This window comes from Dasypus novemcinctus, chromosome 10 (assembly GCF_030445035.2).
Source record: "Dasypus novemcinctus isolate mDasNov1 chromosome 10, mDasNov1.1.hap2, whole genome shotgun sequence".
NCBI lineage: Eukaryota > Metazoa > Chordata > Mammalia > Cingulata > Dasypodidae > Dasypus > Dasypus novemcinctus.
Genome location: NC_080682.1, coordinates 9,601,967 through 9,623,766, shown reverse-complemented (window position 1 = coordinate 9,623,766; position 21,800 = coordinate 9,601,967). Strand labels below are relative to the sequence as shown.

At 49.8% G+C, this 21,800-nt stretch overlaps 2 protein-coding genes across 3 annotated transcripts; one reads left to right on the top strand and one right to left on the bottom strand.

Moving 5' to 3' along the window:
- The first annotated feature begins 71 nt into the window (after window positions 1-71).
- MRPL49 (mitochondrial ribosomal protein L49) lies at window positions 72-3,418 on the top strand. The gene is made up of 4 exons (XM_004478583.4): window positions 72-197; window positions 1,237-1,387; window positions 1,733-1,857; window positions 1,995-3,418. The coding sequence occupies exons 1-4, from the start codon at window positions 87-89 to the stop codon at window positions 2,139-2,141; spliced, it is 534 nt and encodes a 177-aa protein (XP_004478640.3). The 5' UTR covers window positions 72-86; the 3' UTR covers window positions 2,142-3,418.
- Window positions 3,331-10,771, bottom strand: SYVN1 (synoviolin 1). Of its 2 annotated transcripts, none has more exons than XM_004478581.5 (16): window positions 10,395-10,771; window positions 9,410-9,558; window positions 9,097-9,189; window positions 8,855-9,007; window positions 8,665-8,713; window positions 8,133-8,236; window positions 7,359-7,485; window positions 7,162-7,261; window positions 7,015-7,080; window positions 6,802-6,918; window positions 6,545-6,708; window positions 6,157-6,285; window positions 5,904-6,065; window positions 5,640-5,826; window positions 4,634-4,785; window positions 3,331-4,557 (listed from the first exon to the last, which is right to left on the bottom strand). In XM_004478581.5, the coding sequence occupies exons 2-16, from the start codon at window positions 9,539-9,541 to the stop codon at window positions 4,451-4,453; spliced, it is 1,842 nt and encodes a 613-aa protein (XP_004478638.1). In that variant the 5' UTR covers window positions 9,542-9,558; window positions 10,395-10,771; the 3' UTR covers window positions 3,331-4,450. The 2 variants fall into 2 exon arrangements, with proteins under 2 accessions (XP_004478638.1, XP_004478639.1); XM_004478582.5 differs by having other exon boundaries at window positions 5,904-6,062; window positions 10,395-10,499.
- Window positions 10,772-21,800: the final 11,029 nt, after the last annotated feature.

The window sequence follows — 21,800 nt, the reverse complement described above, 5'->3', positions numbered from 1 at the left end:
CTCAGGAAAGGGCGGGACCGGGCGGTGCTCAGGAAAGGGCGGGACCGGGCGGTGCTCAGGAAAGGGGGGGGAACAGGGCGGGGCGCATGCGCAGAAGCCTAGCGTGGGGGCAAATCAAGATGGCCGCGCCCGTGTTTCAGGCTGCGTTGCGGAGCTGGAGAAAAGGCTTCCAGCCGGGCCGCGCGCTACGGCATCTGGTGAGAGCGGCTGAGTTTAGGGTTGAGGGCAGAGGCTTGGATGTGAGGCTCACTGTTTGTTGGAGCCCTGGATACCGCGTCCGATCGGTGGCAAATGGCTGGAGCACAAGAATGAGAGGGAAGGAGGCCGGGCCCGGAACGCGGCTTCGGGCGTGTGGAGGATGGAACTTGGCGGGAGGGCAGCCTGGTTAGCTAGAGCCGGGAAGGGCGGTACGTCGAGGCTCACTGTCCAGTTATTCGAAGAGGAAATTAAACCATTTCACAGAGTAGGGGCCAACCCCAGATCATTGGCAACATTTCTGGGATCCCAGGGCTCCTTTTAGGCAGGCCACTTCATCCTGCTTCCCTGCTTTCGTTGTAGCCCCTGGGCCTATTAGGACTCCGGGGTGTTTTGGGAGAAGTGTTTATAAGAAGGATCTGTAGGCTGGGAGGATGGGAGGACGGTTTGTATAGTGTGACCTTAGGTAGACTATTATTTCCTTAATGACTTACTTTTTCTTAACTGTAAAAAAAAAGGGTAGTAAAATATATAACTTGTGGCCTTATAAGAATTAAATAGAAACAAGGCCCATAAAGCACCTAATACAATGCCTGGCAGTGACTGTAAGAGGCTAAAACTTTCCAGGAGGGGGCCTCTCATTGAATGAGTGTAGGTAGGAAATTATCACAGTTGCTCAAAGTGCCTAGTCCTGAATTAGAATAATTCAACAGAATGTACAAAGGAAATTTTAAAATACTGAAAAGTGCTATATTGGTCAGATTTATGGTTAATCGGCTTTCCAGATGTAAACACATACTTTCATTTGAGTACCACAGATCCTTCAAAGTGTTTAACTTTTTCCAGTCCCACCTGTACCCCCTGCACTCACAATCTGAAATCTGGTGTTTTCTTTACCTCCAGCCTTTTATTTAATCCAGTCTCTCTGCCTGTAATGCTTCCCTCTCCATTTACTAATGTTCTACCCATCCTGTGTTGGGTGGGTTAGTGGTGGGCAGGCTGACTATGAGATGGATTTTGTTTTGTTTTCTTTTTCCTCAGAGCCAGACCCAGGGGCCTCCTGATTACACCAGTTTTGTGGAGTCTGTGCACGAATACCAGTTTGTGGAGCGCCTTATACCCCCAACCAGCATTCCAAAGCCCCCAAAGCATGAACAGTATTCCACCCCCAGTGGCTGGCAGCCCCCGCAGGGTGAGCTGGGTGATGGGGATGGCTTGAGAAGGGCAAGGATTGGCCTCAGAGGAGGACCCAAAGATCCAGGGAGGCCTTGGCCTTGACTTCATTTCTTTATTCCATGGATATTTACTGAATACCTACTCAGTGCCAGGCCCTGTGCTAGACCTTGGGGTACCACGGTGAACAAGCTGGTCCCATGACCCTAAATTTAGGGAAGGGGGAGGCCTCTGACCTGGAGTCTGAAGGGGGTGTGACCCAGTGCACTGACCCTCTACAGACTGCAAGGGGAAGAAGGACCATTGGCCTAGTGGGACGAAGGTCTGGGAAGAGTTGGCTTATTACTCTGGCTTCCTGTCTCAGACACCCCACCCAACCTGCCTTATTTCGTGCGGCGCTCTCGGATGCATAACATTCCTGTCTACAAGGATATCACACATGGCAACCGTCAGATGACAGTGATCCGGAAGGTGGAGGGCGACATCTGGGTAAGTGTTTGGATGCGTCAGTGTCTGGTTCTGACCTTTCAGGGCTCAGAGGGTGGGAACCCAGAAGGCCAGGACTGCTTTCCCTGTCCTCTCGTGGAGAGGGGCTCCAGCCAGACCTGTTCATTGTCTTCTCCCAGGCCCTGCAGAAGGATGTGGAGGATTTTCTGAGCCCACTGCTGGGGAAGACACCTGTTACCCAGGTCAACGAGGTAACAGGTACCCTGCGGGTCAAGGGCTACGTTGATCAGCAGCTCAAAGCTTGGCTCCTGGAGAAGGGCTTCTGAGGCCCCACTGAGCAGCCTATGACAGCATCCCCCCCAGACTGGCAACCTTGGGGGAGGGAGGTGGGTGTTGGAGCCAAGGGACGGGTTATTGAGAGAATAGGGGTAAGGGCTGGGAAAGGGCAGGGTGAGGGATAAAGGCCTTGCCTGCATGGAGAGAGAAATGCGACTCCGCTCAGGTGTCACCATGGGGAAGGGCTATCTACAGTGGAGACCCACTAGGAATAGCCGAGCTAGTGGGAGGCATTAGCTGCCGCTCCCCACTTTCACTTTCCTCTCACTGGGGCTCTTTGGACTCAGCTATTCAAATTCTGGGGTGGTGACTGCTCCTCTAGTGGAAGCAACAGCTCAGCCCAGTTTAAGGGAAGCTGCACACAACAGACCTGTTAGGGACCCTTCTCTTCCTCAGTCCCCTGGCCCTCCTGAGCTGACTGCTGCGTACACTCCCGAGCCCCTGCTCTAGGCCAGAGCTGGCTTGAATGGAAACTAACAGACGACTCAGACTTATGTCCTGTAGGTCTTACCAGGGCTGGGCACAGGAACGAATGCCTCTTAACCCCTGGGCTCTTTCTACCTGTGGAGAGGCAGAAGGCCTGGCTGGGGTCTCTGTTCTTTTCCAGACCAAATTGGGCCCGACTGGCTTTCCAAGATTCTGAAAACAGAAACACTAGGAAATTAAATGGTTTGCTTTGGTTGGCCTAACCGTGAGGGAGTGCTTGGGAATTCCAAGGAGCCCAAAAGAGCCTCTGCCCTCAGCCTGGTAACCTGGTTTCAAGGCTGGACAGGGAGTTTGCAGGCAGCAAGATGCTGGCTTTTGTCCCTGCCAACCCATTCTGTCCCATCCCATATAAAACAGCCTCCACACTTGCCCCTCCTTGGAATCTCAGGGGCCAAAGACCTAAGTCCTCTCTTCTACCTCACCCCACCTGAACCTACCATCACATTGGCTAAGACAAGGTTTAGATCCTGCCTCCACTACCACTACCTAAGGCGAGGAACTTGCTTTCTCTGGAGCCCAGGGTCTCTGTAAGTATATGGATCTGCTTCCTAATAGTTAAATCAGCACTGCCCAAAGGCTGAACTGTCCTCTAAATAAAACCCTCACTCCTGCAAGCTCCAGGCCATTCTCTAGTTGACACCTTGAGCAAGGAAAAGTAGCCTGACACTGACCCTATGACACCAGCCCCACCAATTGTTAATGCAAGTTTTTATTTGGCTGTATATACAATTTAAGCTATTAAAATTTGTACAATATTTACAAATTAAATAATCATCTGAAACTGTCTCCAGCAACTCTTGTAACACAAAACCAAAGGGGAACAAAGATGGCCAGGTAGGCCTTGGCTCCTGTGGTCCGTACCTGACCAAACGCCTTTTCTAAACTGGAAAGGCCAGGAGTCTGGCACTCCTGCTGCTCTATCTTGGGTCAAGCATTCAAATTCAGAAGACAAAATTTAAGCCAAAAGACACCAGGAAGGAAGGAACACCAATTCTTCTAAACTCAGGAAAAGTTCTGCAAGTTGAGAAGTGGCCTTCCTCACACTCGGGTTTGCAGTGGTTAAGGAGCAGACGCACTGGGCCTCGGCCTGGAATGAGGCTGGGCAGTGGCTGCTGGGTGAGATGGGGCAGTCTCACATGAGAGAAGCCGCAGGGGGAGAGGGACCTAGGGGAGGGGCGGGGCAGGGTCCCTCAGTGCCGCCTGCCTGCCCCCCCCCAGGCACTCCTTTCCCTGAGTTGTGTGGTTGCCAGTAAGACATAGAAATGCCACAGGGCATAGGGGGCACAGCCACCACCACAAGGGGCTTCTGAGGAGATCAGGGTCAGAAAGGGCAATCGGTACCAGTCTTGGCTGGTGGGGCAGGGAGCGAGGCCCTGGCCTGCTTGGGCCCCCCTCGAGTCCACACCACACTTTGGAACGGGAGCTAATACTGTTCAGCACTGGAGCGACTCCGCACACACAAGTAGGGCTTGGAGGGGCTACCCCTTCTTCGGGGTGGAGGAACAAGGGGGCATCTCAGGCCAAGCCTTTCTGCCTTCCCTGGGCTAGCCAGGCCCCAGCAGAACACGGGACTGAAGAATTGAAGGAAGGCTGGAACTGACCCAGCCCCCCACGGCAGACTGGAACTATAAAGACTGGAATCATGGCGATTCGGGTCTTTTCCCACTTGGTCTAGGGAATGCCGCCACCTCTTTCTTAGAGCTGGGGGTTACTACTCCCTGGTGCAGATAAAGAGGGAGCTGGCACTTGGTGGCAGGACATGTTCCAGCGAGGGCTGCTCGAGAGTGGGGACAGGGGCTGAGACTGGGCAGTGTCAGTGGGCAACAGGAGACTCCAACTTCTGCAGGCGGCGGCGGCGAAGCTCTGCTGCATCAGGTTCCCCGTCCTCAGACAGCTCCTCAGTGCCCACTGATTCAGGAGCTGGGGGGCAGAGAGGTCAGGGGTAGAGCCCAGAGAAGCCCCCCGCCCCACCCCACTGTGGACTGACCACACCTACCTGGAGGGTGTTCAGTTTCAGGGGCTGGTGGGGAGGGTCCTGGGGATGGGGTGGTGGCCTCAGAGCTGGGAATGCTAGTGGAAGAGGCAGCAGTAGCAGCTGTAGGGGCAGCCTCCTCTGTGGGGCTGCCTGAAGTGGTGGGCCGGGAGGGCCTAGGAGAGAAGGGACAGAGGTGGGCCCTGCTTTGGCATCTTGGGCTGGGCCGGGCCGCAGTGGCGTTCCTGGCCTTTGATGAGCCTTGCAGGGAAGAAGCCAGTACTGACATGCCAGTGGTCCCAGTGGCCAGTAGACAGTGACCATTTGCTGAGTGAATTCTGGGATGGAGCCACACATTCATGGGCCCTGGGACCATGCACTGTAGGCTGTAAACCACTTGCAGGCAGTGGCCGTTGGCCTTGCTCACTGTTCCCCTGCAGTCTCCTCCCTGCACTGGACCGAGGGGGTACCAGTCCTACGCAGCCCATTGCAAAAATCACAGACCCAGCTCCACTGCAGGTGTCTCTACTGCTGGTGCTGGGCACTGTGCATGTGCCTGTGAAGAGGAATTGCAATTCCTCTTTCCAGATAAGGTGACAGAGGCCATAGAGCAAGTGAGTAAGGAGACCAGAGCTTGAACTCAGGCCCAGCTGGCTCTCAGTGACTTTCTCCTATTTGCTGTCTCGTTTAGAGCTGTAACTCCCAGTTACAGTGTCACCATATGTCAGGAAGGTGTTAGATGAGGAACTGTAAAGCCCTGAGGATGATGAAAAATTTAGAGTTTTTAGAAAAAACATAAAGAAGCAAGATTCAAGGTCAGCTCTTAATAAACACCACTCCCACTTGCATCCAGACATCTTGTCTGGAGTGGGAGGAGCAAAGGGCATGGAGAATCACCCAAACCCTCCGAAGCTGGATGTGCCTGCAGAGAGGTGGCCTGCATGTGCCAGGGTGCCAGGGGAGACAAAGGCCCCTTTGGCACTCTTGGCAGCTCCACCCCCACATACCCAGGTCCCCTGTGCACACGCACCCCAAGGAGGCAAGCACGGTGAGGTACTGGTTGATCTGCAGCATGGCGGCGTCCAGCAGCGTGTGGATGTTGCGAAGGCTCTGCAGCCGTGCCTCCAGGTGTTGCCGCTCATGGCCCTCCAGAGCTTGCAGCTCCTCAGGGGTCAGCCCAGCAAAGCCCGCAGGGGGCACAGGCATTGGGGGGAAACCTGTAAAAGGAGAGGCTCAGCTTGGGCCTAACACCTCCCCCCCACCCCAGAACAGCCCTGAGAGTGGCCCGACTTACCAAAGGGTGGAGGCAAGGGCATGCCCATCCAGGGAGGAGGGAAGGGGAAGCCTGGGGTGGGGCCAGCCTCTGGGGTAGGGGCAGAGCCAGGTGCCAGGGCAGAGGCGGCAGTGGTGCCAGCAGCTGTGGACGTGGATGCTCCACCGGGCCGTGAAAGAGCTGCTGAAGAGCAGGGCAGGGAGACGCCCATGAGCGTTGGCTGGGCCCCCGGTTCCCTGCACCATCCCCCCAACTGCTGCAGTACCCAACTCACCTGCACCGGTGGACGGAGGGGCCACAGCCTCTCCTGAGCTGGGGGGAGGTGGGACAGGTGGGAAGGGGCCCATGGGGGGCCACAGCGGGAACATGCCTGGAGGAAAGGGAGGCAGGAGGCCCTGGGGAACTGGAGGGAGGAGAGGTAAGAAAATGGTCAAACTGAGATAGACTCAACTTCCAGGCAGGTACTAGGTTGCTGGGAACTCTGTTCTCTGCTCCCACTGGCGCAAGCTTGCCCCCAACTCAGCAGTAATCATGCAGGATTGTTTCTGTTTTCCCCATTTATGCTTGCCCCAGCCCAGACTATGAGGGACATCCGATTCACTTCAGAACCTCCCGAGCCCAGGCCCAGGGAAAGTGCCAAACAAAACAAGGGAGGCACTCACAGTTGGGGGGCTGGGGCAGGAGTGGTGGGGGATGGGGAGCAGGTGGTGGCCCCTGGTCCGCAGGCTCAGGGGGTGGAGGTGACTGGGCCGGCAGCGATGCTCGAAGAACATCCATACGGCAGGTAGGGCAGGTCTGCTGCCGCTGGAACCAGGAACGCAGGCAGCTGGGAGCCAAGACCAGGGAGTGGTGAGCAGGACCTATGGGGCTTCCCTCCCGGGGCCTGTCCTTGCTGTGCAGGCTCCCCATGTCCTCCGACCTGGTGTGGAAAATGTGGTTGCAGGGCAGTCTCTTGGCGCCAGTCACCATCTCTTCTCTGCAGATGATGCAGACGTTGTCCATCGCCTGGAGTTCCTCTGGGGTGGCATCTGGATACCTGGTTAGGACAGGCGAGGGACATAGTCAGGACCAGAGATGGAGGCAGGAGAACACAGGAGAGAGCTTGGGGGAGCAGCTGGACGAGTCCACTCACAGTGTGTTCATGTTGCGGATGGCTCGGCGAGACATGATGGCATCCGTCACAGCTTTCTTGAACTGCCTAAAAGGACAGATGGGTGTAAAGGTGGGAGAGGAGGAGTCTGGGAAGGGTCGATGGGTGATGGAGCAGGGCTGAACTCACCTCATGGCCAGGTACATGGGTCGGATAGCAAAGAGAGGGAAGGTGTGCACCTTGATCATGATGGTCATGAAGGCCATGTACAGCAGAACCTTGATGAAGCCTGCAGGGGTGGAGGGAGGCGGAGAGCAGCAGGTCACAGGCCCTGAGAGGAAGAGCCGGGGGTGCTGGTCTAGGCTGGGGCGGGCCCAGGCGCTCACCTGTAAACAGCTCTGTGTAGAGCATGTACACGGCCTTGTTGTCCCAAGGGTTCTCGCTCTGGAGGTCGACGGAGTGCAGCACATACTTGATGAAGATGGTGAGGACCATAGTCATCAGGATGGCATACTAGGGGATGGGGGGAGCGCTGCGTAAGCACGCGGCTCCCCTGCTGCGCCAGCCACACTGCTACCCCCAGGCCTAAGCACAGGCTCGGGACACAGCCAGCCAGGGTCCTCCTGACTCCTCTGATTACCAGCTAGTGTGACTGCAGGCAACTCACTGAACCTCTCCGTAAAATGACAGAAATAACTGTTCTCTTAAGTAGTGTTGTTTTGCTCCATTAAAAGAGATGCAGGTCAAGTACTCAGCACAGGGTCTGAAACAGCACTCAACTGTGTCAGCTGTTGTCACTGAGCTGTCTTCATTGAACACACACTCTCTCTGCCCGAGACATGACCCCCTACCCACCACTTGTCCATTGAGCTAATTCTTTCCTGTCCATCAACAGTCAGCTCTAGCATCTCTCTCCAAGAAGCCTTTCCTGAGTAGCCAGGTCATGGCTCCAGCCCCTGTCCTCGCCTCTGTTTGTCTTCCCCAGTCACCTAGCACTGAGCATGTGGAAGGCAGGGGCTGTGTCTAGCTCATCTCTGCTCCTTAGTGGCCAGTATGGGGGCTGGCCCAGAGCAGGTGCTAAGTAAGGATTTGCTGGGTTATTTAAGACACATATGGTGCCACTGCAGGCTTGTCCCCCCAACCTCCCCGGCGAGTTTTACCTCAAAGCCAAACACCAGCTGCACAGAGGCCCCACGGGTCAGGATGCTGTGATAGGCATGGCTGACGAAGAGGAAGTCCAGGATACCCAGAAGGAACATGAGGGCTGTGGGGACCCCCAGGTGGGGGGGGTGTGGGGTCAGCCCAGGGCCTCACAGCCACTTCCTGCTCTAGGACAGCCCCCACCCTCAAGCTCACCACGACCCCAGCCATCTAGTCAGATAAGCACACTCCGCCAAACCCAGCCCTTTGGGAACTCCAGTTCTGCCTGGGGAGACATTGGGGCAGCCCAAGCTCCAGGTGAGCAGGCAGAGAGATGATAGCCTAGGCAGTTGAGAAGCCCTGGAGTGGAACAGTGCGGAGAGACAATGCAAATTAATTTCCTAATTTATCTTTCCTGTACAGCTGTGGGCAGAGGGGACAGCCTGTGCTTGGGGTATAGGTCCACAAAAAGTCACTTTTCATGCTCCACTCCTCCATGGTGCTTCTCTACCCTCCAACTCCCTTCCCTCACTTCCCGTCAGGCTCACTCACAAACAATGCGGCAGTGAAAAAGCCAGGAGATGTTGGGGCTGCGTTCCATCTGAGGCAGAGCAGAGAGGGAGCCCGTCAGGGAGGTTGGAGTGCACCCCACATCCCCATCCAGTCCTCACTCCTCCACAAGCCTGCCCATTAGCCACTCATTGGCTTCCACCTGCTCTAGAGAACCCCCAGCCCGACTCACAAAGTCCACACGGTCCTCAGCAAGCCAGTGGAAACACTTGAGGAAGAGAAGGAGAGTGAAGAGTGCAACAAAGCGGGGGCTGAAGTCATCTCGAAAAACAGTGAAGGCAAGACAAGTCTCAGTGACAGCATACCAGGAACGTTCCAGGAGGTGCTGGGGGGTAGGCAGGGAATACTGTGGAACCCACACTTTCTGCTTCCCCAGCTCCCTGCCCCTCACCTTTGGAGGCACCACCACCTTACCTCCATCTCTGCTGCTCTCAGCTGCCCAAAGAACACCTTGCCCATCACTTTGCCCAAGAGGAAGACAAGGACGAAGGCCTGGATGTATAGGACCTGGGAGTGGAGAGAGGCTATGGCTTGAGATCACTTTTTGCTCTCCCCTGCCTGGGGGTCATCACTCAGGAACCTCCCCACACCCCCAACATAACATTCAAAGTCAAGGAGCTGGTGGCTAGCTCCCTTCCCCGACTTACCTGACCTCTAGCCCTGCCCCTGTCCCAGGCAGACTCCTTCCCTCCCCGAGAGTACCTCCCTCCCTGAGCCCTGAACTCACTGCCATGCTGGGACTGGACTTGGTCAAGTACACCACAGTGGGGTAGAACTGGTGCTTGAGGTAGTAGGCATGAGCCACCACAGCCCCGGTCAGCGCCAGGCTGGCAGCCATCATCACTGTGGTGCGGAACATCGCCCTGGCCCAGAGACCTACGTGGGGACAGGGAGGAAGACAACTTGGCCATACTTGAACCGTGCACACCTTGCATAATGCCTGACGCGCGGTGTCAATAAATAGGAGAAAGAAAAAAAAAATCTCACTTCACTCTCATAATCACCCAGATCAAGGGTATATGCCCCACCCCGCCACCCCCCATTTTACAGATAATAAAATTCAGACTTGACGGGATTAAGGGCTCACACTGGGGCAAGGCCCAGAGCCTGGGTCAGTCTTGTTACAAATCGAGGGCTCTTTTCACTCTGCCTGCCAAGCCGCCTCCTTAATGGAGACAATAAGGAAATGCAGCAGACGTGAAGGAGATAAGAGTAACCACTGGCTCTCAAATAAAGGTTCGGGGGTGGGAGGCAGAAGCAGACACCTGCTTCAGGGGCAGGAATGCGCGGCCTGGACAGGGAGAAGCCAAGGCGCGAGGGGGCGCAGCCCGAACAGGTGGCAGCGCCGGCGACAGCTCTGCCACGGTGGGCAGGGCGGACGCGCGCCCCACGGCAGCGGACGGGGTACGTCAGCCTGGAATCCTGGCGCCCCCCAACCCCCGGGGCAGTGTCCACTCGGGGCATCCGAGAAACGGCCAGCGGGCAGGGTGCACTTGGCTGGCCCTGGTGCCCTCACGGCCGGGCACCTGTGAGCGCCAGGAGCTGCGAGAGTCGCAGCTGTAGGAAGAGCGGCCGCGCTGGCGCCTGAGGTGCACAGGCGGCTGACAGGCCGACAGCAGGCAGCGGGGCTGAGGGGGCGCGGCGGCCTCGGGGCCCGCAAAGGGAAGAGCCGGGCCCCAAGCCCAGCCCGGGTCCGACCCCAGGTCACTCACCAGGAGCCCAGCGCCGCGAGCCCGCTCAATCCCCGCGACTGCGGCGGCGGCTCCGGTTAACAACACTCCCCACCCCCTGCGAACCGGAACTTCGAGGGGTGAGACACCTCACTTCCGGCGGCGCGGGGCGCGGCGCCGCGCGGGTTGTACCAAGTCACCCTTTCCTCCCCCGAACTGCGCGTCATCGGTTCGAGACCAGAGAGCGCTACTCTCACCACCGCATCTGGGGCTCGTGCCCACGGGGAAGGGCTGAACAGAAGGTGGTCGGAGAGTAACAGGGAAATCCGGGGTTTAGAGTGCCCCCATTTATTAGCCACAGATGGATTCGTCTCTACCCTCAGAGTGGATTCAAGCTAGCGGCGGCTCGGGGATGGCGTGTACGTACGGGCCGTACCACTCTGAGGAGGGGTATGCTAGGGACAGACCCCACAAGGTCTAAGGAGAAGAAAATGCTTTAGAGCCTCCTTCTTCGAAGACTCGCAATAGTGTGATAAGTACGGTGCTCTTCGGGAGAACTGGGTGCAGGACATGAAAACTTATCTCCCCTCTGTTCCCCCCCAAGTTGTGTGGGAGTGAGTTGGGTCCCCGTGGCTGCCATTGATTGGTCGAGATAAAATTACGCGGCCCAATAAGAAAAAGAAAGGAAATTGACTGGCCTATAGGAAGAGAAAGGCGAGTGAGTGGTTGCTAGGGGCGGAAGGCAGCGTTGCCTAGGACCAGGTCCTACCCCTGTTGGCTGGGGATAGGGAAGTCGCAGACCGTGGGTGAGTGGGTGGTACTTGTCCCGCCTGATGGAGCATTAGCAGCCCCTGGTAAGGAGGAGGTAGCCGAGTGGGCTAGGAATTAGGGAGAAGACGGGCCTTTAATACGGGCTAGTCTTGGGACGGGACTGTTTTGTGCAAAAGGATTGGCTTTTCCACATCGCATGCCTGCCCCTCTCGTGCCGACAATTTTGTCGTTCTCCTTGGATTGTTCATTCCTAGACTAGACCTTATTTCAGTTTATATATAGGTAGCAGCCAACCCAACCAGCTCGTTGACAGAATGGAGCTAACGCCCCCACTTTGTGTTTTGCGTTTTCCTCGTTTAACTATCAATGACCAAAGACATAGCTGGGTGGTGCTATCACCCTTTTCTACGTGGCACAGTTGATGTTCAGAGACAAGACACCTGATTGGAGTCTGGTGTATCTGACTCTGTATTCCCATGCTGTTGGCCTCAGCCACCTTCCCCACGACCTATTGACCTGACTTGGCCTAATAGGTTCAGCTTGTAACTGGCCACTTAGCTGGGCTCTCTGTCAGGCGGTCTATGACTTTCTATTGACTAAATCCAAAGGTCAGCTATCAGAAGTTGGTGATTTATCTTCCATCTTCTGAAACATAAATGCCTTATCAATCAGTCTAGTGTACAGACATACTTCCAGGATATTGCAGGTTCAATTCCAGACCACCACAGTAAAGTAAGTCACATGAGTTTTTTGGTTTCCCAATGCATATAAAAGTTTACACTATAGTCTATTAAGTGTGCAATAGCATTATATCTTAAAGGAAACAATGTATATACCTTAATTAAAATACTTTACCAAATGATAATCGTCATCTGAGTTTTCAGAGAGTTGTATCTTTTTGCTGGTGGAGGGTCTTGCCTCGATGTTGATGGCTGCTGAGCAATCAGGGTGGTGGTTGCTGAAGGGGGGGCTGTGACAATTTCTTAAAATAATACAGCAATGAAGTTTGCCACATGAATTGACTCTTCCTTTCAGAGTGCTCTGTAGTATGTGATGTAGTTTGAAAGCATTTTACCCACAGTAGAACTTCTTTAAAAATTGGAGTCAATCCTCTAAAACCTGCCACTGCTTTATCAACTAAGGTTATGTAACGTTCTAAGTCCTTGGCTGTAATTTCAACAATGTTCACGGCATCTTCACCAGATTCCATCTTAAGAAACCACTTTCTTTGCTCATCCATTAGAAGCAGCTCCTTGTCGGTTAAAGTTTTATCATGAGATTGCAGCAGTGAAGTCACATTTTCAGACTCCACTTTGGATTCTAGTTCTTTTGCTATTACCACCACATCTGCAGTTACTTCCTCCACTGAAATCTTGAACCCCTCAAAGTCATCCATGAAGGTTGGAATCAGCTTCTTCCAAACACCTGTTAATATAGATATTTTGAACTCCCATGAATCACAAACTTTAAAAAATGTATTTTTTATTTATTTTTAAAAGATACATAGATTACATAAAATGTTACATAAAAAAATAGGGGATTCCCGTATGCCCCACTCCCCACACCTCCCACTTTTCCCACATTACCAACTTCTTTCATTAGTGTGGTACATTCATTTGCAATTGATGAACACATTTTGGAGCATTTCCACACAGCATAGATTATAGTCTACATTGTAGTTTACACTCTCTCCCCCTCCATTCTGTAGGTTATGGCAGGATACATAATGTACTGTACCTCTTTGCAATGTTATTCAAAACAATTCCAAGTCCCAAAAATGCCCCCATATTACACCTCTTTTTCCCTCTCCCTGCCTTCAGCAACTCTAGTGGCCACTGTCTACACATCAATGATATAATTTCTTCCATTGCTAGAATCACAGTAAGTCTACAGTAGAATACCAGTAAGTCCATTCTAGTCCTTATTTTATTCCCCAGTCCTGAGGATTCTGGGATGGTGATGCCCACTCCACCTCAAATTGAGAAGGGGCCTCGATCTCATATGGCTGATGGATGGGATTCTCTTGCTTGCAGTTGTAGACTCCCTCAGTTCCTTGGTGTGGTGGTTGTCCATCCTCACCTCCTTGTTAGTTGTCCTGGGTGAGTCCAATGAACTGGAGAGTAGGTGTTGCAACTCCACTGAGACTTAGGGCCCAGCTGGCACATGGACAGCCCAGAGATTCAAGTCTCTTGGACATACACCTACCAACTCCAGTGCCAACTATAGGTTCAATAAAGGGGACAGAAGAGGCATATGTAGAGAAGTCACATCTGAGTCCAATTCTGTCACACTCAGGAGCACAAACTCCAAAGTAGGGCCCACTGGTAAGGCACCAAACTCCAGAGCCATCTGCCATGACTAGGAATGTGGGTGTCCCCGTAGCCCTCAGGAGCCCCACTATTTGGGGTAGTATCTACCTTGGCTTGTCTATGAGATCCTGCCAAGACATGCAGAAGCATTACATGAATGTTCTTAATGACATTTAGAATGGTGAATCCTTTCCAGAAGGTTTTCAATTGACTTTGCCAAGATCCATCAGAGGAATCACTACCTATGCCAGTTACAGCCTTACAAAATGCATTTCTTAAATAATAAGACTTGACAGTTGAATGAATCCTTTATCCGTGGGCTGCAGAATGTTGTGTTCGCAGGCACATAAACAACATTAATCTCATTGTACATCTCCATCAGTGATCCTGGGTAACCAGACGCATCGTCAAAGAGCAGTCATATTTTGAAAGGAATCTTTTTCTGAACAATAGGTCTCAACAGTGGGCTTAAAATATTCAGTCAACCATGTTATAAATAGATGTGCTGTCATCCGGGCTTTGTTGTTTCAGTTCTAGGAGCACAGGGCCTTGGGATTTTGGGAGTGGTAAATGAGCACTGGCTTCAACTTAAAGTTACCAGCTGCACTAGCCCCTAACAAGAGAGTCAGCCTGTCCTTTGAAGCTGTGAAGCCAGGCATTGATTTCTCATATCTAGGTATGAAAGTCCTAGATGGCATCTTCTTCCAATAAGACAGCTGTTTCATCTACATAGAAAATCTGTTGTTTAGTGCAGCCACTTTCTTTTTTTTTTTTAAGATTTAGTTTTTATTTTTAATTCCCCCCCCCCTTCCGATTGTCTGTTCTCTGTGTCCATTTGCTGCGTCTTGTTTCTTTGTCCGCTTCTGCGGCACGGGAAGTGTGGGCGGCACCATTCCTGGGCAGGCTGCACTTTCTTTCGCGCTGGGCGGCTCTCCCCACGGGTGCACTCCTTGTGCGTGGGGCTCCCCTACACGGGGGACACCCCTGCGTGGTGTGGCACACCTTGCGCACATCAGCACTGCGCATGGGCCAGCTCCACACGGGTCAAGGAGGCCTGGGGTTTGAATCACAGACCTCCCATGTGGTAGACGGATGCCCTAACCACTGGGCCAAGTCCGTTTCCCCAGTGCAGCCACTTTCATCAATTATCTTAGTTAAATCTTCTGGATAATTTGCTACAGCTTCTACATCAGCACTTGCTGGCTAACCTTGTACTGTTTTTTTTTTTTTAAAGCAGTGTTATTGAGATATATATACTACCATCTATCCAAAGTGTACAATCAATGACTTTTAGTATAATCGCAGTATTGTGCATGCATCACCACAAAAAATTTTAGAACAATTCTATCACTCCACAAAGAAAAACTCTGCAACCCTTAGCAGTCACCTCTCAATCCCTCTATCCCTCCCCGGCCCTACATAACAACTAACCTAATTCCATCTTCATAAACTGATTTATATCTATATTCTGGATAAATGGAATCATACAATATGTAGTACTTTCTGTCCGCTTGCTTGCATTTAGCATACCGTGATTTTTTGATGGTGATATTAACATCTTGTAATATTAACATACATTTGTTCAGTTTCAAAGAAAAACAGTTTTATGTATGCAATTTTACCCACGTTCATATTTCACATGAGGTTTTATTATGCTATACAATCCCATGTTATAGTTTTTAGCTTTCCTTTTAGTAATATACATGACCTTAGTCTTTCCCTTTCAACCGGTCATACCCAGACAATAGCACTGCTAGTTACAAACATTATGTTGGACTTTCACCTTTTCTGTTCATTTCCTAAGATTAACACACATCATCTTTAACAGTTCTGCACAAGTTAATCCTCAGTTTTCCATTCTCTATGTTCATTGTGTTTTCTGAGGACCTATATTCTAGTTATTAACTCCACAAGATATATTTAGTTTATAGTAGTGCAATCACACAGAAATTGTCCCTTTGTGTCTGCTTGCTTTACATCAACACAATATCTCCAGGTTCATCCATGCTGTCATATACTTTACAACTTCATTTCCTTGTACAACTGCATAATATTCCATTGTGTGTATATGCCACAGTCTGTTTAGCCATTCATCAGGTGATGGACACCTGGGTTGTTTCCAACGTTTGTAACTGTGAACAACGCTGCTATGAACATTGGTCTGCAGATGTTGGTTCGTGTCACTGCTCTCAGTTCTTCTGGGCATATACCCAGTAGTGGTATTGCAGGGTCATGTGGCAAATTTACATTCAACTTCTTTAGGAACTGCCAAACAGTCGTCCACAGTTGCTGTACCATTCTCCATTCCCACCAACAGTGGGAATTTATCCACATCCTCTACAACACTTGTAGTTTTCTTTCTTTTTATTTTATTTATCTGTTTATTTGTTTGTTTGTTTTGTGGTACCAGGGGCCAGGGGTTGAACCTGGGTCCTCCTCAGTAGAAAGCCTTAGCTTAATCACTGAGCCACTTCAGCTCCCCTGAGTTGTTTTTTTGATTTGTTTTGCTTGTTGTTTTGTTATTGTTTAGGAGGCATCAGGAACTGAACCCAGGACCTCTCTTGTGTGAGGCAGGTGCTCAACCACGTGAGCCAAAATCCATTCCCCTCTGTCTTTTTAATAGTGGCCATTCTGATAGGTGTGAAATGATATCTCATTGTAGTTTTGGTTTGCATTTCCCTAATGATTAGTGATATTGAACATTTTTTCATGTATTTTTTTGCCAATTGTATTTCTTTGGACAAATGTCTATTCAAGTCTTTTGCCCATTTTTAAATCAGGTCGTTTGTCTTTTTATTGTTGAGTTGTAACATCTCTTTATGTATCTTGGATATTAAACCCTTTTTGGACATATGATTTCCAAATATTTTCTCCCATTGAGTTGGGTGCCTTTTCACTCTTTTGACAAAGTCCTGTGAGGTACAAAAGCGTTGAATTTTGAGGAGGCCCCATTTCTCTATTTTTCTTTTGTTGCGCATGCTTTGGGTATAAGGTCCAAGAAACACTGTCTACCACAAGGTCTTTAAGATGTTTCCCTACATTTTTTTTCTAGTAGTTTTATGGGAGTACAATGTGCTTCTTTGACATGGATATCTACGTCCTTCAACAGGGTTGGGAAATTTTCTACCATTATTTCTTCAAATATTCCTTCTGTCCCTTTTCCCTTCTCTTCTTCTTCTGGGACACCCATGACACATCTATTTGCACATACTCTGCTGTCATTTAGTTCCCTGAGAACTTGTTCAATTTATTCTATTCTTTTCTTCATTGGTTCTTTTTTTTAGATTTATTATTTTTTATTTATTTATCCCCCCTTGCTTGCTGTCTACTCTCTGTGTCCATTCACTGTGCGTTCTTCTGTGTCTGCTTGTCTCCCTTTGTTGCGTTGTCTTGCTGCGCCAGCTCTGCGTGGGTGTCGGCCAGCGTGCCTTCACAAGGAGGCCCTGGGATGTGAACCCAGGGCCTCCTATATGGTAGATGGGAGCCCAATCAGTTGAGCCACATCCGCTTCCCTCATCTGTTCTTTCGTATGCTCACTTTTGAAGGCCATCTCTTCAAGCTCAACAATCCTTTCTTTTGCCTTCTCAAATCTCCTATTATAGGATTCCTGTATTAGTCAGTCAAAGGGATGTTTATGCAAAATACCAGAAATTGGTTGGTTTTATAAAGGGTATTTATTTGGGGTAGGAGTTTACAGATACCCGGCCTAGAGCATAAGTTACTTCCCTCACCAAAGTCTGTTTTCATGTGTTGGAGCAAGATGGCTGCTGACATCTGCGAGAATTCAGGCTTCCTGGGTTCCTCCCTTCCAGGGTTTTGCTTCTCTCTGGGTTCAGGGTTTCTCTCTTCCCAGGGCTTGCTTCTCTTTCCTCTGTGTGCTTGCTTTCCGGGGTTCCAGCTTAAGGCTACAGCATCACACTCCAACATCAAAAACCCTCAACTCTGTCCTTTGCCATGCTTTTTATCTGTGAGTCCCCACCCACCAAAGGGTGAAGACTCAATGCCCTACTGACACACAAGAGGTTTACTTGATTAAGTAATCGAGTAATCAATCCAATATAATCTCATATGCCCAGAAGAAAAGATCAATTTACAAACATAATCTAATATTTCTTTTTGGAATTCATCGAAATATCAAACTGCTACAATTCCAGTGTATTTTTAGTTTCATTTATTGCACCTTTCCTTCCTGGAAGAATGCTATTTTTTTCCACATATGCTTTCAAATTCTTCTTTGTGCTCATCCAATGTCTTAATATCCATAATCTCTTTAGCCATCTCATTGAATTTAGTAAGGAGATTTGTTTTAACATTTTGATTAATTGTTTCAACTACTTTATGTCATCGGGAGGTTTTTTCCTCTAACTGGGTCATATCTTCCTGTTTCCTGTTTCTTAGTGTGGATTGTAATTTTTTGTTGGTGTCTTGGCATTTGGCTTACAAGATGTATTTATTCTGGGTACAGTTTCTCTCTTTAGTTTAGGGCTTGTATTAATCAGGGTTCTGTAGGGAAACAGAATCAACAAGAGATATCTGTCAATAGTATGCAATTTTATAAATTGCAAATGACGGTGGGGATGCACAAGTCCAGGTTCCACAGGCAGGCTGCAACCAGGGGCTCCGATGAAAGTCCAGTGAAGGTTCTTGATGAATTCTATGAGATGTCGACTGTCCAAAGATGAGTTGAGAAATTCTCATTCAATGCTGGAATCACCTCCCCTTTTAAGGCATTCAACTGATTGAATAAAGTGTCACTCATTCCTGATGGCAATCTCCCTGATTGATGTAATTGTAATCAGCTATCTATGATTTACCACTGTAGTAAAGGCAGTGGTGACTAAAGTCCGTAAGTGTCCTTGTATTACAGTTAGCCCAGGGCTTGCTTGACCAAACAGCTGGGCACAATTACCTGGCCAAGTTGACACATTAGCCTAACCATCACAGTCCAGCACTTTTCAACTTGGCAACCATACACATTACCTTAAACCATACTTAGTCTCTAAGTAAAAACAATAACACACACACATACTTATATATTTCAACCTAACAATGTTCAACTCTCCTGCGTACAACCGGAAATGCATTAATTCCATACAGAATTGGTGCAAGTTCTTGGGTAATATTCACTCTCAAACTTGACATCCTCAAATATTATGACATGAAACTGATAAACTTGTTATATGATAAGGGAAAAGTTTGGGAAAGAAGACAAAGAAATTTGTTTTGTGTACATATACAATCATCATCATAATGAAACAAGGAAGAAAGATTTTTGACCATTACAGTCATCATTTCTGTACTTGGTCATGTGGTCAATTTTCATATTTATCACTACTTTCTTCCACTACCATTCCATGTTTCCATTACTCCCAGCCAGCACTTCAGCTGGCCATGGTTCTTTGCCTGGTGGGGTGACCCAAACTTTCATTCCGAAGATTCTGGGCCATTTTTAGTCCTGCTTGAATTGGGTTGTTGCAACTTCCCATTGACTTTAATCATAGAACACAGAAGTACTAGGAGATGCCATAGAGGATCTCCTGTAGTCCATGCAAACTCTTCTTTACCCCCCATTATTTAGATGCAGTCCTATTCCCCCTTGAGAATCAGAATCAATCATCCCAGGCAGTACAGTAATTCCCTTCTTTGACTGTTGCTTCAGAGGTAAAAGGAGCCCAAAGTGGCCAGGTGGCAGTTTTAACTTCCAGTTCAATGGAATCATTGTTGTGTTCCTGGTGATAGCACCCCTCCTTTAGAAACTAAAACCTGTAGACTAGTAGCATTTGAGGTTGCAGGGGCAGGAAGCGGAAGTTTTCCTAGTGGGTCACTAGGGGTAGTAGTGAATGGTGCCACTCCCATTTCCACTCCTTGATTCCTGGAACCATGGATACTGCTTATGGGAGAAACAGCACCATAGAGTGGACACTGATTTAGAGCATACGCAGCCTCCTGGAGAACTTTGCTCCAGGCCTGCAAGGTATTGCCACCTAGTTGGTGCCTTAATTGAGTCTTCAAAAGGCCATTCCACCGTTCTATCAATCCAGCTGCTTCAGGGTGATGGGGAACATGGTAAGACCAGTGAATTCTATAGGCATATGCCCATTCCTGCACATCATGTGATGTGAAATGGGTTCCTTGATCAGAAGCAATGTTGTGTGGAATGCCGTGGCAGTAGATAAGACATTCAGTAAGTCCACAGATGGTAGTTTTGGAAGAAGAATTGCATGCAGGAAATGCAAACCTATATGTGTCTATTTTAGCTAAAACAAATCACTGCCCCTTCCATGGTAGAAGTGGTCCAATGTAGTCAACCTGCCACCAGGTAGCAGGCTGGTTACCTCGAGGAATGGTGTCATATTGGGGCTGAGTGTGGGTCTCTCCTGCTGGCAGATTGGGCGCTCAGCAGTGGCTGTAGCCAAGACAGCCTTGGTAAAGGGAAGTCCGTGTTACTGAGCCCATGCATAACCTCCATCCCTACCTCCATGGCCACTTTGTTCATGAGCCCATTAGGCAATGACAGTGGTGGCTGGGGAAAGAGGCTGAGCATTAGTCACAGAGTGGGTCATCTTATCTACTTGATGATTAAAATCTTCCTCTGCTGAAGTCACCCTCTGGTGAGCATTCATATGGGACACTGATATTTTCATGTTTTTTGCCCACTCAAAAATGTCTATCCACATACCTCTTCCCCAGACCTCTTTGTCACCAATTTTCCAATCACGTTCCTTCCAATTCCCTGGCCATCCAGCCAAACCATTGGCAACAGCCCATGAATCAGTGTACAAACACACCTCTGGCCATTTCTTCTTCCAAGCAAAATGAACAACCAGGTGTACTGCTCGAAGTTCTGCCCTCTGGGAGGATTTGCCCTCACCACTGTCCTTCAGGGATGTCCCAGAAAGGGGCTGCAGTGTTGCAGCTGTCTACTTTCAGGTGGTACCTGCATATGGTGCAAAACCATCTGTAAACCAGGCCCGAGTTTTCTCTTCCTCAGTCAACTGATTGTAAGGGACTCCCCAAGAGGCCAAAGCTGTGGGCTGGGAAAGAGAAGGTAACATGGCAGGGGTGGTGACCATGGGTATTCGGGCTACTTCCTCATGTAACTTACTTGTGCCTTCAGGACCTGCTTGAGCCCTGTCTCGTATATACCACTTCCACTTTATTATGGAGTGCTGCTGTGCATGCCCAACTTTGTGGTTTGGTGGGTCAGATAATATCCAGCTATGATAGGCAACTCAGGTCTCATGGTAACTTGATGGCCCATGGTTAAATGTTCAGTCTCCACTAAAGTCCAGTAGCAGGCCAAAAGCTGTTTCTCAAAAGGGGAGTATTTATCTGCAGAGGACGGCAGGGCTTTGCTCCAAAATCCCAAGGGTCTGCGTTGTGATTCTCCTTTAGGGGCCTGCCAAAGGCTCCAGACAGCATCTCTTTTTGCCACTGAAACTTCCAGCACCATTGGATCTGCTGGATCATATGGCTCACGTGGTAGTGCAGCTTGCACAGCAGCCTGGACCTGATGCAGAGCCTCTTCCTGTTCTGGTCCCCAATCAAAACCAGCAGCTTTTCTGGTCACCTGGTAAATGGGCTGGAGTAGCAACCCAAATGAGGAATGTCTTGTCTCCAAAACCAAAGAGACCAATTAAGTATTGTGCTTCTTTTTTGGTCATAGGAGGGGCCAGATGCAACAGCTTATCCTTCTCTTTAGAAGGGATAACTTGACATGCTCCACACCACTGGACACCCAGAAATTTCAGAGGTGGAAGGACCTTGTATTTTAGTTGGATTTATCTCCCATCCTCTCTCGCACAAATACCTTACTAATAAATCTAGAGTCTTTGCTACTTCTTGCTCACTAGGTCCTATCAACATGATATCATCAATATAATGGACCAGTGTGATGTCTTGTGGGAAGGAGAGACGATCACGATCCCTGAGGACAATATTATGACATAGGGCGGAGAGTTGATATACTACCTGGGACAGGATAGTGAAGGAATACTGCTGGCCTTGCCAGCTGAAAGCAAACTGTTTCTGATGGCCCTTACTAATAGCAATTGAGAAAAAAGCATTCGCCAAATCAACAGCTGCATACCAGGTACCAGGGACATATTGATTTGCTCAAGCAATGGTACCACATCTGGGACAGTAGCTGCAACTGGAGTCACCACCTGGTTAAGTTTACAATAATCTACTGTCATCTTCCAAGATCCATCTGTTTTCTCTACAGGCCAAAAAGGAGAGTTGAATGGGGATGTGGTGGGAATCACCATCCTTGCATCCTTCAAATCCTTGATGGTGGCACTAATTTCTGCAATCCCTCCAGGAATCTGGTATTGCTTTTGGTTTACTATTTTGCTAGGCAGGGGAAGTT

Coding starts and splice junctions, on each gene's coding strand:
- SYVN1 (XM_004478581.5), bottom strand. CDS start 9,541: ATGTTCCGCACCACAGTGATGATGGCTGCCAGCCTGGCGCTGACCGGG. Junction 4,786..5,639: donor ACCGTGCTTGCCTCCTTGGG/GTGCGTGTGCAC, acceptor CTTCTCTCCTAG/GCCCTCCCGGCCCACCACTT. Junction 4,558..4,633: donor TGAAACTGAACACCCTCCAG/GTAGGTGTGGTC, acceptor TCTGCCCCCCAG/CTCCTGAATCAGTGGGCACT.
- MRPL49 (XM_004478583.4), top strand. CDS start 87: ATGCGCAGAAGCCTAGCGTGGGGGCAAATCAAGATGGCCGCGCCCGTG. Junction 1,388..1,732: donor TGGCTGGCAGCCCCCGCAGG/GTGAGCTGGGTG, acceptor TTCCTGTCTCAG/ACACCCCACCCAACCTGCCT. Junction 1,858..1,994: donor AGGTGGAGGGCGACATCTGG/GTAAGTGTTTGG, acceptor GTCTTCTCCCAG/GCCCTGCAGAAGGATGTGGA.